General features: G+C 41.3%; 1 protein-coding gene across 1 annotated transcript in view; it reads right to left on the bottom strand.

Annotated features, from left to right (window-relative positions):
- Positions 1-36: 36 nt before the first annotated feature.
- The window catches only part of CFAP46 (cilia and flagella associated protein 46), a 62,560-nt gene continuing 47,591 nt past the window's right edge, over positions 37-15,005 (bottom strand). Inside the window, exons 43-59 of the mRNA XM_064139940.1 lie at positions 14,511-14,690; positions 13,449-13,616; positions 12,241-12,338; positions 11,569-11,648; positions 10,142-10,299; positions 8,886-9,007; positions 8,408-8,490; positions 7,261-7,425; positions 6,153-6,229; positions 5,620-5,680; positions 5,505-5,540; positions 4,503-4,605; positions 3,952-4,064; positions 3,231-3,312; positions 2,042-2,178; positions 1,494-1,580; positions 37-818 (exon numbers count right to left, since the gene is read on the bottom strand). Coding sequence (XP_063996010.1) covers positions 682-818; positions 1,494-1,580; positions 2,042-2,178; positions 3,231-3,312; positions 3,952-4,064; positions 4,503-4,605; positions 5,505-5,540; positions 5,620-5,680; positions 6,153-6,229; positions 7,261-7,425; positions 8,408-8,490; positions 8,886-9,007; positions 10,142-10,299; positions 11,569-11,648; positions 12,241-12,338; positions 13,449-13,616; positions 14,511-14,690 — 1,887 coding nt within the window. The 3' untranslated portion in view covers positions 37-681. The remainder of the gene's footprint in view (positions 819-1,493; positions 1,581-2,041; positions 2,179-3,230; positions 3,313-3,951; positions 4,065-4,502; positions 4,606-5,504; positions 5,541-5,619; positions 5,681-6,152; positions 6,230-7,260; positions 7,426-8,407; positions 8,491-8,885; positions 9,008-10,141; positions 10,300-11,568; positions 11,649-12,240; positions 12,339-13,448; positions 13,617-14,510; positions 14,691-15,005) is intronic.

The raw sequence follows: 15,005 nt of genomic DNA, 5'->3' as shown, positions 1-15,005 counted from the left end.
TCAAATTTTAAGGCAAAAAATAAGCAGTGACACAGCTTTGTCAGTGCTAAATTACTATACATTTATTTCTACTGTTACCACCACAAACAAAGTTTTAAATTATCCATTTTAAAAAGGCATTGCTGATTATTAGAGCATATTGCAAAATCTGTGTAATAATTGCATTTGGGATTCTGGAATAATTTAATGGGAAATAAAGCAAGCAACATTTACCAAACATTTTATTTAGTACTACCTTATTTTTTTTCTAACTAAACCACAACTACCTCTATGTAAAAAGTTAAAAATTAATTCACTGTGAATAAAGTAAATTGGTAATTTTTTCAGCTGCACTCCTGACAACTATTCCATGTACAAATAAGATGTGTAAAAGAAAGGTTTTTTGGTCCGTACTCATGCCATCATGAGTACTAGCTATGGTGGTCACCAAATTCTTCTAAGGGATTCACTGAGTTCAGAAAACCTTAGGGTGCTAACTGAAATCTCTTCAGGAAATGTTCTTTGACCATTTCCTAACACCTACTCTGCTATCAAACTCCCGGTGTCTGGAGCAGAGCTCAGCCTGTCACCAGAACATGCACCTTCTGCAGCTCCTGACTCCTCAGGCCACACAGGAAGACAGCTCTGCCACAGCACATGCCCTGTGCACAGTGCAGTGCCATTACTAGTGTGAATAACAAATTACATCAGCACTGAGTTGGGTAATCCATACAGCACACAATTCAGAGATGATGGGGGAGTCTCAGGGAGATCTGAGCAATGGTGGATGGTCTCATCTTCAGCTTTGCATCCAGGAGAGCTGTGAGAACCCACTTGCACTGTAGAAGTATTTTTAGAGCATTAATATTTCTGAATGACTTAAGTAATAGATCACATCTTCTATTTGGGGGGAGAGGTTACATTCTTTTTGTACCATTAATAACTGCCTCTATATCCAAGAATCATTTTCTGAAAAGAAAAAACCCAGCCCCCATACTAGACAAGGTTTTGGTCTGAACTCTGTCTCCTCAATTCTAGGACAGTGTAAGTTAGAACAAAACCCTCAAGAGAGAAGTTTCATACAACAAAAAAAACCTATTTAATTGTTTTACTCAAATTCCCTCCTCTCTCCAACAAGGTGCCAGGTGGAATTCCACATATATGGCATGCATTAAGCACTGCATCACTGCAGGCTGAACTTAGCTTTCTGCAGTCTCTAGTCCACACTGTTTGTACGGCTCTTGTCATGCTCCTGAGGTCACACTATTTCATTTTATAACACTTCACTGAAGCATTAATTGTAGCTTTTGGACATTTACCCTGAAGTTTCATGTATGCAAAATACAGCCCCTCCAATTACAATATTCTATCAGCAGTCTTCCCACTCTCAGTCCTTGTAAGAAAGTCAGACAACTGTGGAAGGTTTCATTTACATCTGTGAACCACCCCTGCATGTACCAAGTCCCAGCTAACATGCAACATGAGCCTTTTGTACTAAACTTTCAAATTCTTACTTGTAATGGAATCCCTTCCCTTGGCAGTCATAGTCTCCTGAAGAACACGGACTGTCTGACCAGTTGTTCTACCCATGCTCAGCAAACCTGCAAAGAAGGGTTAGCTTCTGTGAGGTTTTAATGAAAGCCTTCTTGAAATAAGGAAATACCAACCTTGCAGCTTGGTGTCTTCATGTTTCAAAGTTACTGAAAAGGACACCTTTACAGTTCTCTGTATCTCTGAAGCTGTGAGTTATCTCCAGACGTTCTTTTCTCCAGTGTTTGTGTACCTGCAGATTGTCTAGCCCTAGGGCACTGCTCCTCACCATGGTTCTTGCCATATGACCAGAACCCTTCCACCAAAACCAATTCAAGTAGGTACCTGGTCTGTCTGAAAGATCAAACTGTCAACAACACAGTGGCTCCTGCAATTTACCTGGTATGGAAACACTGGACAAAAACTGGTGAGAAGCAAAGAAAGAAGAGAGACAGAAGACAAGCAGATGGACACTGTGCACAGATAGAAAGGTCTGAAAAGCACACCAAGGAAGACCATGGCAAATACTCACTCTCTGACAGAATGTCCAGCCTCTCTGCGTTCTCCTGCAAGGTCGTGAACCACTGGTTGGCTATGATGGACCCAACACCGGTAAGGCTTAGGAGCATTGCTGTCTCTGTTGGTTCCTCCACAGCAACATGCAGATAGCTAAAGAAAATCCAGTGTAAGACCAGTACTAAAAATGTACCTAATATTTCACCAAATATAACCAAATACACAATGCTTTGTAACAGAAAAAGAAAGCGAATCCAGGCTGCATGTTCTTGTGTGCTAAGCATACCACACCTTGGTATTACATCTATTACATCATGTCTTTTCATGGCACGTGTTTACCACGTGGATTGCTCCCTGACACATTACTGCTCTGGGCATCTTGGGCAAGGCAAAAGGAGGAGTAAACACACAAATTTGTACTAAACACTGCAGCGTACCTTTTGTAAGACTCAAAATGTTGGAAATTAAGTGAAAAGAATTGTTTCCTTCTGCTTAAGCTGATAAAGAGCAAATGTTGCAGGAACTGAAAGGCTGGTCCTTGTTAGGCATTCCTGGGGAGGCTTAAAAGCAAATCACTTGTAAAGTGGGGTTAGACTTCGTGCTGCTGAATACTTAAACAAGTATCAATGCTATTGTGTTGGTGATGGGAGGAGAGTGAGTGACACACTGTAGGGCTGGATCTGCAGTAAAATGAAGGCTGAATTTTGGTTTTATTAGTCTCTGATTTGATGGCAACCTTATCAGAAGATGATAATTAAAGTTCTCTGTAATCTTTTGGTGAGGTGTTGTCTGATTGTCTATGGGGTTATGTGACTTATTCTAACTGAACGTTACTCCAAAGTTTCTGAAAGCTCTTAGCTTAACTGTGTCATTCTTGCGGATGAATTCACAAGTCTACTGAAGTGAGATTTAAAATGGTCAGAGTGTGAGAAACTAGTTTAAGGCATTGTGGTTTGTTTTGGTTTAGGAAATGGCTGCTTGGGGTAAGTGAAAAATGGTATTAAAAATGAAAGATTGTAAGCACTCAGAACTGCGGATTTACGTGCGTTCAGCTGTGTGTGCCTTATAAAAGAGGCTAACAGGTTTAGATAGGAACCCTTCGACTTGCAGAGTAAATGAGAATATTTATAACTCAAAATGTTAACTTTGCTTTGAAATAAAAATATTGCTTATCGTGGGTTTTACTGAAACAAACTTTCTCTTACTTTTTGTGGATCCCAGAGTTTGCAGTTCTCTGGTAACTTTCCTTGGAGCGCACCAGATCCAGAAGTATCATCAGACGGCACTCTGGAAAAGAGTTTGCTACAGCAGTGGTATGTGCTCCAATAATAATGCCCAACAGAACAGGTACCAGCACCTCAGGCTCCTCCTAGGTTAAAGGCTTTCTTGAACACAATCTCAATAGTGAGCAGGATTTTTTTTGTTTTTCAGCCAAAACTGTCAAGTACAAGACACTAAAGAAGACATCAAACATTATTTGATGTATCTCTGCTACACTTCCCCACAGCGTCCTGGAGGGGAAGTGTTTCCTCTGCCGACTCAGTGTAATTAACAGTCACAGGCAGACACCATTTCATTACAGGTTAACGACCTCTGTGGCTCAATTCTGCAGTGACAAACTCCTGTAACGTAGAGATATGGCAGAGCTTAGTTACCAAATACTAAATTCTACAGTAACTGAGAGGAGTTACCAGGAAGGATATCAGATGGCAACTGCAGTGTTGGGACTTAAGCAAGTCCAGCATTTGGAAGCAGAGAGGGATTAGACTTTTTTGCGAGGAACACCAAAAAGAGGTGTGCAACAAAGTCATATCCCTTTAACTGCCAGTATCAGTACTGTGATCATGTTACAGCACGAAATACATCCAACTGGGCACAAGAGGGAGTGTAATTAGAAAAAAGTATTTCTCAGTTTGCTTATCTCACTTGGGATATTCATAGCAACCAGACTGTCGAGTAAAACGTGAGACAGGAATCTCTCCATGCCAAAGAAGAGAAATGCACTGCAGTTCGTCAGCAGCTGCTCCCATTCAGCTTGGCTGAAAGGAAGAGGAAAGGTGGGAAGTTACATTTGTGTTAACATTTACAGTGGTATTTCTCAGCAGTTATCCACAGCAAACACTGCACTGTTACCTGCTCCTCAGATATTCACAAGAAAAGTTGGCATGCAAAGCAAAGAGAGAAAGAAGACTGTAGAGTTCTACAGGAAGTATAATAGCTCCTAGGGACAGCCTTTATTTTGGTAGAGAGGTGTATATGTGCACATATAGATGTTTAGTAGCATCTGATAGTAAACAAGAGAACAGAGTATTTTCAGATAAATACCTGATCTAAAAATGCATTTCTTTTGAAACTCAGTGGTTAGCTGTGTGCTTCCCAGCTCACAAAAACATGACTGGTTTACGCCAGAAGCCTCTGAGCCTCTGGTTTTGAAAAAGAGCTGTGGCTAAAACATGGAAGCAGACAGTATCACAAACCTTGGAACACAGTCACTGCCAGTAACTCCTTCCCACTGCAGTGTAAATGGGGAACGATGTTTTTCTAGGATTTCCTTCATTTTCTGGGAAGGGCTTAAAGCTTCTGCAATGACAGAATGTAATCATTATGATCTTGACATGCTACAGATGATGCTGGGCAACCTTTTTTCCAAAAATTTTCAAGTGGCAATGTAATATTTAGGGGCTTGTAAGTCAATTGCTATATATTCATTTTTTTGAAACCTAAGTCTACCTTTTAAACAAACTGTAGCAGTTGTAACAATTTCTGTTTGCATCAAACTGAATTTGCATGTCCAGAGGAGGGCAACAAAGCTGCTGACAGAACTGGAAGGCCTCTGAGGCACAGGTGAGGTCTATAGGTTTGTCTTGTTCAGAGAGGAGGAGGGTGAGGGGTGACCTTATGGCTCTCTGTAGCTTCCGGAGGAGGGACCGTGGAAAGAGAGGTACAGAGCTCTGCTCCCTGGAATCCAGGGACAGGATGCCTGGGAATGCCTGCAAGCTGCATCAGGGGAGGCTCCAAGTGGACATTTGGAAGCATGTCTTTACTGAGAGGATCGTCAGATCCTGTAGCATGCTTTCTGGAGAGGTGGTGGATGCCCTATACCTGTCACATTTCTACTGTCAACAACATGCTTTAGCCTTTGGTCAGCCCCGAAGTGGTCAGCAGCTGGGCTAGATGATGGCTGTAGGTCCCTTCCAGCTGAAAATGCTCTGTGCTACACTCTGCTCTCCTAATACAGTAAATGGTTTTCAACTGGATTTAGAGCATTTTCTTGGGGATATGAGGTCTGTATTTAGTGATACAAAAGAAATCCCAGGATAATCAAATTCCCTTCCTGAGCTGGGCTATACTGGATCACTAATGCACCAGTTGATAGGTGCCAAGTGGCACTGTGCTGATGAAGAGCCTTTTGTCAACATTTCATTTTCTGTTCCAAAAATGTCTGAATTCCATGGGTAGTTTGTAGAGAAAATACTTACCTGCATTTCGTCCTTCATTATAGGGGTCCACAATATCTGATAAACAGTTAAGTATAAACAGCAACAAAACCAAAATTAAACTGAACCAATGAGCTAACAGTTTGTGAAAGGATACATTTAAAATTACGAGCATCAACAGACAAGCAATTAGAAGGCAAATCACGATTAACTGATGCCTGGAATAACAAAGAATACATTCTCAATCAAATAGTAACAGTAGTGCATCCTGTGTAAAACAGCTAACAAAAAGGTGTTCTGAAGGGATGAAAGGAGCCTGGTAATCACCACAGGAAATGGAAAGCATTACCTGGAACGCAGAAGCATACACATGTATGCACAAATGCATGCACACATACATGAGTATTTACGAACCTGTGCACCCCATGCAGGAAATAGAACTGCACTTTGGGAGTGAAGCATGCCCTTAATGGGCTGCTAAGTACAGCTCATTTACACAGACACTATGAATTTCCAAGAAACAACAATTCTGTCATGGCAAAATGCTTATGTGCTTCCGTGGTGTTGATTTTGCTCCCCAGTCCTAGCATGCACATTGAGCTGCTGTGCAGCCCACCTCGAGTTCTTCAACAGTTTTTACACAAAAAGACTAATGCTGCTGAGTTGATTTTTAAGAAGTGGAAGGTTCACCTTTTTGGCATTCTTTTTCTGATGAGCTTTTGGGCTTGTTTTTTTCGATATTTCAGCACCTGCTTTAACTTCAATCTCTGTGGAATTAAAAGAAGAGGGTTTTTTGTTTGTTTTAAGGTACAGGAAGTCTAAAAAGATACAAGTTCCTGGAAGGGCTTCTCGTAGTTGTTAAGATGCCATAATAGCAAGGAATTATACTAGAAAAATAAAAACCAATTGCACATCGCTGCAAGGCAACAACATTCCCTAAACCCTCTTGCTAAAAGCAATGTCTTGAAAGTGGAACACAAGCAAGAGATGTGGTCCCTTAAGGCATGCAAATGCTGTGTTGCAGATTTAGGATACAAAGTGATTGCTAAAGCTCCGGTGTGCCACGCAGAGATCAAAGCAAAGTGTCACATTTCAATGGAGCTTTTATTAATCGAATGGATTTTTAGAGAGCACATGACACTGTCTTCCATTTCTCTTGATGTGGCTATCACCCAAAGTAGATATCTCAGCCAGTCGGTGTACTGCAGGTTGGTGGAAGTTCTAATATTCTAGTTTGCCAAGCCTGCCACTGCCACACCTAAAAATCTCACTTCACTGAAGTGCAAGTGTCTGCAGTAATGAAGTAAGAGCATAAAGCCTGTGGGATGTGATTTTGCTCATGCATAGCACAAGACTTGCTGGACTGACCTGAGCCTTAAACACTATCTTAGCTATACAGAGAGAACATACCTCAGTGAGTTAAAGTTTTTTATATTTGGATTAAAGTCTTACATTAAAAAGAGTTTAGACTTTTGTTATTTTTATTTCAGGTTTTTCACTGCAGTTGGAGGCAGCTTTAAAGAGTATGAGTATTTGTAAAACTGAGACTTTGTAAGCCACTTTAGACTGCAAAGAGTTTCCATAATTCCTTAATATGTGGATGTCATTTCAAATTAGCCAGCACTGCAGCTATACTGCACTTTACTGAACCAAGTCTACTGTACTGTTAATTCCATACTGCAAATCTCTTGTGTGTGGCAGCTGCCCATTAACATGTGATACACCACTGATATTATTTAAATACAAAGCATCTTGTTGGCTACAGCACTGTGCACACGCAGGTGATGTTTGCCAGTACCTGACTCAGCCAGGTGTATTCGATTGTAGAGAATCAGGAGAGAAAAGTCTCTGCATACAGAACTTATTCCTTTCCCTTTAAAAATACTCAGGGCTTCCAAAGGCAGTTCCATAAATAATCGATCTCCTAGTAACACCACACAGAGTCCCATGTCTGGAGGCGTGCCTGAAGAAATGTGACAGGACATGCATGTATAGAAACAATTGCAGTTAGCTGTAAAAACCTGTTTCCTCTACTGTATGATAGCTGAACTCCATTTACTGTGGATTAAGTACATAAAGCAAAAATGTTTCCTTTGGTACTGTTACTCCTGAGATGTTGTCAAATTTGTATGCACATGCACTGGTTCTTCAGAAGGAGAAACATCCCCACGTTAGCAACCACCCATCTCGGATCAGTGCAGTGCTATTTGGAAATGCAGAACTGCCGTAGCAGCACCTGGCTAGCGTCTAGAGCTGTAAAGGAGCTCTTGTCCAACACCAACTCTGTCCTTGTGTAGGAAACTTTGCGTTTCAGAGCTCTAGAAAGGAAGGCCTGAATGTTCCCCTGATGGTCTTCTCCTCTTCTACAGAGAAACAACAAAGACACGGAGAACAAGTCAGTCACTCCTTGCCGAGCGACGGAAGTAGCCAGCTGCCATACTGCAGGGAGGAACTCTTGAAGGAGACAGCAAAAGTGTATCTATTTTTACAACTTTTTTGTTAAGAGACGTCACTGTTCACCATCACAACCCAAGAAAAACTCATTGCCAAAGCAAGCCAGGGACCTGACTGCCCTCTCTCTTGGAATGTGTGTATATTCCAGAACTGGGCTTGCATTAAAAGCAACCAACCTGTGAGAGTCCTTAAAGCAAAAAAGCAGGAGGAGACAAAACAAAGAGAGGCCAACATACTTTAAAAAGTTCCTTATTTGGGCACTTCTCCTGGCTTGTATAAAGCCTCCTTTTTAGCTGGCTGTAGCCTGTGTAGTTTTACACTTCTCTTTAGAAGTACACTGAAACACTTGCTTTGATACAGAAAATAAATAGATAAAACCATTGCTAAAGCCTGTATCTTCTCCTTGGCTTTGGACAGAAAAAGGAAGCTAAAGTGACAAGATTTTGGTATAGGTCAATGCACACAGAGAACGTTCTGAGGGAAGCACATACCCTGCTTTCTGGTGTGTTTGGTGTCCTTATCTTTCACTTTTATTGTTCCTGATTCAGCTGCTGAACCTGATGCGCTCGCTTCTCTGGGAAGAGGAATGACAGGGAAAATATCACCAGCACTAATACTTGCTATGTGAGCAAAGGTTTTCACAGGAAACAAAGCAGCTTCAATCTCAATGAACTTCTACTCGAAGGAGGCATTCCCTTTGGAGTCCCCACCCTTCAGGAATCCCATCCTAAGGGTGAACATTCTAATGTTTCACCCTTAATTCCATCTCTACAACTTAAGGAGGAGAACACTGCTTGTTGGAAATGGTCCTTAGCGTCTTGTATGGTTCACTCCCCTTACTCTTGCGTATCCTCCCTACACTGTCTGTTCAGAAGGGTCTATTCTTGCTAAAACCACTCCTGTATTTGTAGCACTTGAGTCACTGCACTGTTTTCAGACAGGACAAAACCCCAAATCTAAATGGCTTACCCGACACCAGACAGATCGCACTGGGAGAGCACTGGTTCCAGATACTCTTCCATCATCTCTAGTATTTCAGAGAAATCTGATGTCACATCATGCCCGTTGCCATCTGCTTTCACTGGGGGAATCTGTCACACAGATTGCAACAAAACCAAGAACACTTACACAATGCCATTTAACAAGGGTGAGTCGTGTATTAAGTTATATCAGAGGCTAAGCCAAATTATCTGGAACACCAGAAGTGAACAACACTTCAGCAGCCTACAACAATGAGCATTTTAACTGAAAGAAACTACCAATGAATAAACCAGAACTATCATCCCAGAACCAGATGTGGCAAAGGTGTGTCACTAAACCAATGAAAACTAGGACAGAAAATTTAGTATGATCTGTTATTTTTTACCTTTAATGATGGAAATAGGTCAATACCCATTTTGTTGATATACTGTATTTGATTTATACTGAAAAGTCTAATTTTTTCTCTAATGGAAGCAAAACTAAGAGTAAACCAGGATGCTAGGACAGAATTGCACATTTCATGTGCAGAAAACATCCTGTCATCTTGCAGCTTAAAAGCTGATGTGAAAGTTGCAGGCTTTTCCAGTGTACCTTTGTGCTACACAACTCCAGTTGACTGTTAAAACCAACTTCCTTACAGAACTGAGCCTTCTTGCAGTAACAGAAAACCTTCACCATCTAGAATTTCAGAGTTTTCATAGCCACAGGCTTGGATTTGCAAACAGATCTGTCCTTGACGCAAAATTTTTGTGACCAACCTTGCATCACCTGAGTCTGAATAAACAGCTAAAGGTTTTGTGTGCCCAAGAAAAAACTTTTCTTCATTAGAAATCTCTAACTAAGAAAGTTCTGTATTGATGGAAGTGTTGAGCTCTATGATCCCACTGTCTTCCTTGGGTCGGCTGGGTCTTTCATGTGATGTGAAAGCCATGCATGTTCGCGAACGCAGGCCTCGGAGGGACGGCATACATTTTCAAGTCAGTTATCTTCACTGCATTCATTTTCAGTTCTGATGAACTACTGAACATTGTAAAGCTACTGAGCAACATGAAAACACGATCATACAGGTAACAGGACAGCACTGGAAGATTACATTTTGAAGCAGAGCACAAAGCATTTAGCAGCTGTGAAGGTCAGGGGAGTTGCACTTGGACTAAAGTGAAAATTCTACATCAAGAGTGTTTATGGTAGTTTTGTACCATGCCTTTCACTCTATTTTAAACACAAGGTATCTAAGAAATTACCTCATCTTTTTTGGAGACACAGTCTTTCAAGTTTTGAATGACAGTCTGTTTGAAGTTATCACTCTGCTGCTGCTGCTGCTGCTTGTAAAGATGCAGTTTTTCCATCAAAATAGAATATGTACCAGGATTTACAGGACACCGGGAAACTTTTGCTTGCACTGTGAAAGGGAGGAAAACAGCATCTTTCTGAGGCACCCTATTCGTGCTTGAATGAATCACAGAATGTTAGAGGTTTGAAGGGACCCCAGAAATCATCGAGTCCTGCCAAAAACAGGGTCACCCAGGGTAGTCCACACAGCAATGCATCCAGGCAGGTTTTCAAAGTCTCCAGAGGAGACTCCACAACCTCTCTGGGCAGCATGCTCCAGGGCTCCGTCACGCCTCATGCTGAGGTGAATCCTTCTATGTTCAAGTTTGTATCCATTGTTCCTTGTCTTATTACTGCGCAGCACCCAAAAGAGATTGGCCCCATCCACCTGACATCCACCCCTCAGATATTTATAGACATTGATCAGATTCCCTCTCAGCCTTCTCTTCTCCAGATCAAACAGCCTCAGGGCTGTCAGTTTCTCTTCATAGGGAAGATGCTCAAGACCGCCAGTCATCCTTGTGACTCTCCACTGGACTCACCTCAGCAGGTCCCTGTCTCTCATGAACTGGGGAGCCCAAAATTGGAAACTGTACTCTCGATGTGGTCTCACCAGGGCAGAGCAGAGGGGGAGAAGAATTTCCTTAGACCTTCTGGACACACTTTTACTGATACACCCCATGTTATCATTAACTTTCTCAGCCACAAAGGCACATTGCTGTTTTATGCTGAACTTGATGTCCACCAGGACTCCAAGGACTTTTTCTATGGAGTTGCTCTCCAACAGAACAACCCCTGACATTTACTGGTGCCTGCTGTTATTCCTACCCAGGAGCAGAACCCTGCATTCATCCTTACTAAACTTCATGAGGTTTGCCTTCCTCCAGCTCTCAGCCTGTCTAAATCTCATTGGATGGCAGCCACCCCCCCTCAGTTTTCAATCACCTGTGAACTTGATGAGGGTACACTCAATTTAATAAAGATACTGAACAAGACCATAGAGAGACCATCAGTATCTGAAGCAATGGTGTTCTTTGAACAGAACTGTTTATGAACACAGCAGAAAACAGGCACAGAAATATACAATGAGCACACCTCTTCAGTGACCTGTAACAACTTCAGCCTCCAAAGGTGCACAGCAGTCATGTGAACTGTGACTCCAGACACTGTATCCCATCACAAAACACGTGCATTTAGGCATGTACTCTCCTCTGTTATTAGTAAGAGTGACAATTGTTTTTGAAATGCTTTTGAGATGTCTCTGGCTCCCACAGTGAATGTCAAGAGCCTTCTCACAGCCACAGCACAATGACTTTTCTCACTTAAACAGAAGACTTACCTGTCGGCTGCGTGGGTCTTCCTTTTTGCTCTGCAGTATTTACTTTTGACCTCTCAATCAATGATCTGTACACATTTGATCTAGGGAAAGCAGAAATCTGCTGAGTAGATTATTGGACTGTTCAGCCCTGCTTATATAAAGCAAAGTTAGTAGATGAGTAACTAGACCTTCTGATGTTCTCAGAAATACTCTCAAGATGCAATATTTACCCCCACCTTAGGGTGCAAAACCCATCTGGAGAAAATGAGAGCTAAAGGGAAGTCAGGTACTCAGTCAGTTGCTATAGCTCAATTTATGAGTAGTTGCCAGTTAGGCTGCAGTAATAGCATTATTCGTGGCTTTAGAAAGCTAAGTATGACACACTCCCCTTCAACATTTTCAAGAGCATAAGCTCTTAGGATACTTGAAACCTTTCCAGTGACCTCTGGAGATTTAAGAGATAATTAAAGAAATCACAAAGACTGACAAACACACAGCTTTGAGCTGCAGGCTTTTTCATTTACATAAAAACATACAAATAAATATAAATTTATACACAATTGAGCACCATCCTAAAATTCACATGCAGCAAAAGGCAATAAACACCAACAGCCAAAATAGTGATTATTGACAGGTAAAGAAAGATGACATTGGTAACAAACAATGTTAAAGCAAAATGATTGTATTTTATACCTGTCTTCTGAATGCTGGAGAATAATTACACAGAAATTAGGGGGCAATTCATCCACAATGTTAAAATGTTCAACAGGAACACAGAGATTTTTCCATGCCTGTGCAGTAATTCAAAAGCAGCATTATTTTAATAGATTTTACAAACACAAATCTAAGTTGTTTCATCAGAAAACTGGTAATAATTGTAGGAAAGAAGGTGCTAAGGTACCAATATATAAAATAAGCCAAATCAAAGACTCAGCAGATGTGCTGGGGACAGGAGGTTCTGTCTAAACTTGGTCTGGGTGGTCCTGCTTGAGCAGAAGTGTTGGACAGGTCACCCTTCAGAGCTCATTTCTAACCTCACCCATTCTGTAAGAACTGTAACATGTTCCACTGTCCTCATGATATTTTTAGCCAATACACTATCTGTGAAGTTAAAATGCTATCAAATCCTAGCAAAATATTAGCAAAAGAAGGGAAAAGAAAAATTCATTTGAACATGTTCCTCACAATTTTAAGAATAGAATCCCCACACACACCAAAAGGGCCTATACAAAATGGTATTTGCTTTATTTTTCTCCCAGAAAAGTCTGCCCATGGTGCCCTCCAGAACTACAGCTTACATGAATAACATTTTACCAGTTGGTTTATTTAAATTTCCTCTTTGCAATATCACACTTTGGTTTATGCCTAGGCTCCCAGACAGAGTGCTTGCTCAAGAAAAAAGAAAATAATCAGGCTCTTTTCACAGGGTAACACCTACATGGGGACCACAGCACCTCAAACAGGATGACCAGGTGCTGCCTAGTGACTGTTACAAGGGTCCCTTGCAGTGGCACTGTCAGCTGGACTGGGTGAGGCCTGCATGGAATTTGTGATGTAAGCACACAGACAGCACAGCTCTGACCACACTGAACTGGAACTGTAAGGCAAACTGGAATTGCATCCTTAAAGTCTCGCTTCTGACTCAAATTAGGTAGCTCTTGCCACATAGGCAGCGCAGGGCAGACAGCACATGCCATACCAGTAACAACTCACTTTGATTCATGACCCAGGCAGCCTGTGACTCACATTCCAAAACCAAAACGTTGGCCAGCTTTTAAAGACAATAGATGGAATCTGTATTTGTGTACATGCCTGTATGCATGCACACAACTCTGTGTATGTCTAATGCGTATGTAACAGGCATCAGAATCCCTAACAAGTAGCATATCTCAAGAGGATACCATTGAAGTAGCAGCCAGTTGCTGTTCCACCTTTTTTAGAAGATCACTTGTGTTTCTGTGTTGTTGTAAATGATTCTGAAGGTGCAGTAGTGCTGCCAGCTGAGAGCTGCTGGTGTTTGATGTAGCTGTCAGAAGGATACTCTTCATTGTCAGAGATGCTGAACAGCTCTGTAAAAGTTTTGCATCAATTTATTTCCCTTCTCCAAAATAAGATGAATGCAGGCATACTGTGTATTTATTACAACATATAAATGGTGAAGAAAAAAATCTCTTGCTCTCAGGTGAGAGAGATTAACACAAGCCTGGTTCCCATGTGTGCTTCCAATCTAATGTAGCAGCCTGGCAACAACAGATAGCTAGAACTGAGGTTTGTGTTTGCATTTATCATCTGTGCTCTGGCATTCAGCCACTTAAGGTCTGCATGGGGAGGTAGCTCCTGTGTTCTGCATTTAGCCATTCAAGGAAGCAGTGTCTCTATTTCTGTGCCTTCACAGTCATCATGTCACACATGTTAATGGACTTCCTACCAAGAGCAACACAAAGGGTTTCCTCTCAGCAGGCATACCAATCCTGTGCTTCGATCTCATGCATGCTAAGAGCTAAAGTTTGCTGGGTTTTGCTTTCAGTGCAGCTGTGACACTAAAAAAATGCAATTCATGTTGACCTACTCAAAAATGCTAAAGGGAGGGTGAACATTGACATGGAGTGACCTATTAGAACTTTTGGGTTTGTTTTTTTAAATATAAACCTTTCTGGGCAGGATAGCAACTGAAATGGTCTAACTTTTTGCCCAGTAAAAGTCATGACTGCTTACGGTTGGTTCCCTGCTCAGCTTGTTTACTAACAACTTGGTGTGTGCAGGACTGCAGCAGTAAAAGACTGACCAAGCATTCTGAACTGCCATAGGTTCCACCAGCTTCACCACTGCCTAGCTCTTACATGTAACCATGCCCTGTGTTCTGCATGACCAGGATCCAGGCTACATGAACAGACATTTTTGCTTAAGTGACTTAAACCACCCTCCTTATACTGGAAAGAAGAAGAATTCGTTAGCTGCATTACCTGATGAAGGGCCAAAAACTGGCTACTTGAGACTGGATCAAATTGTTGAAAGCATTCAACCATTTCCAGGCTAGCGGGAGCCAGGACATCAGTAACATTATGACTGAATGCAATACCTATAGACTGCAGCAAAGCTTCACTGGACTGAGAAAGGTATTTCTGAGACAGTCCATGTTCCTTCTAGATGATAAAAATTAAGAGGTTTATAGTAAAATATGTATTAACATTAAATAGTCATCTACATATACAGATTACTAGTGCATTAGGAAAGGTAGGTATTCTTTTTACATTACTAATTTTAATTCTTTTTCTCCTTTTTAAGGATAATTATATATTTAATGGATGACTTAAGTATGCAAATGCAGATGAATTATTTAGCAGACACCACCATCTATGACACAGCAATAAATTAGAAGTTTTAATAAGACACTTTCTTTAACATAAAAGATGCACTTAGCAGAACATTATTTAAATTGCAGGCAACATGAGCCATTC

This window comes from Pogoniulus pusillus, chromosome 3 (assembly GCF_015220805.1).
Source record: "Pogoniulus pusillus isolate bPogPus1 chromosome 3, bPogPus1.pri, whole genome shotgun sequence".
In the NCBI taxonomy this organism is placed as follows: Eukaryota; Metazoa; Chordata; class Aves; order Piciformes; family Lybiidae; genus Pogoniulus; species Pogoniulus pusillus.
This window is presented reverse-complemented; position numbering and strand designations above follow the sequence as displayed.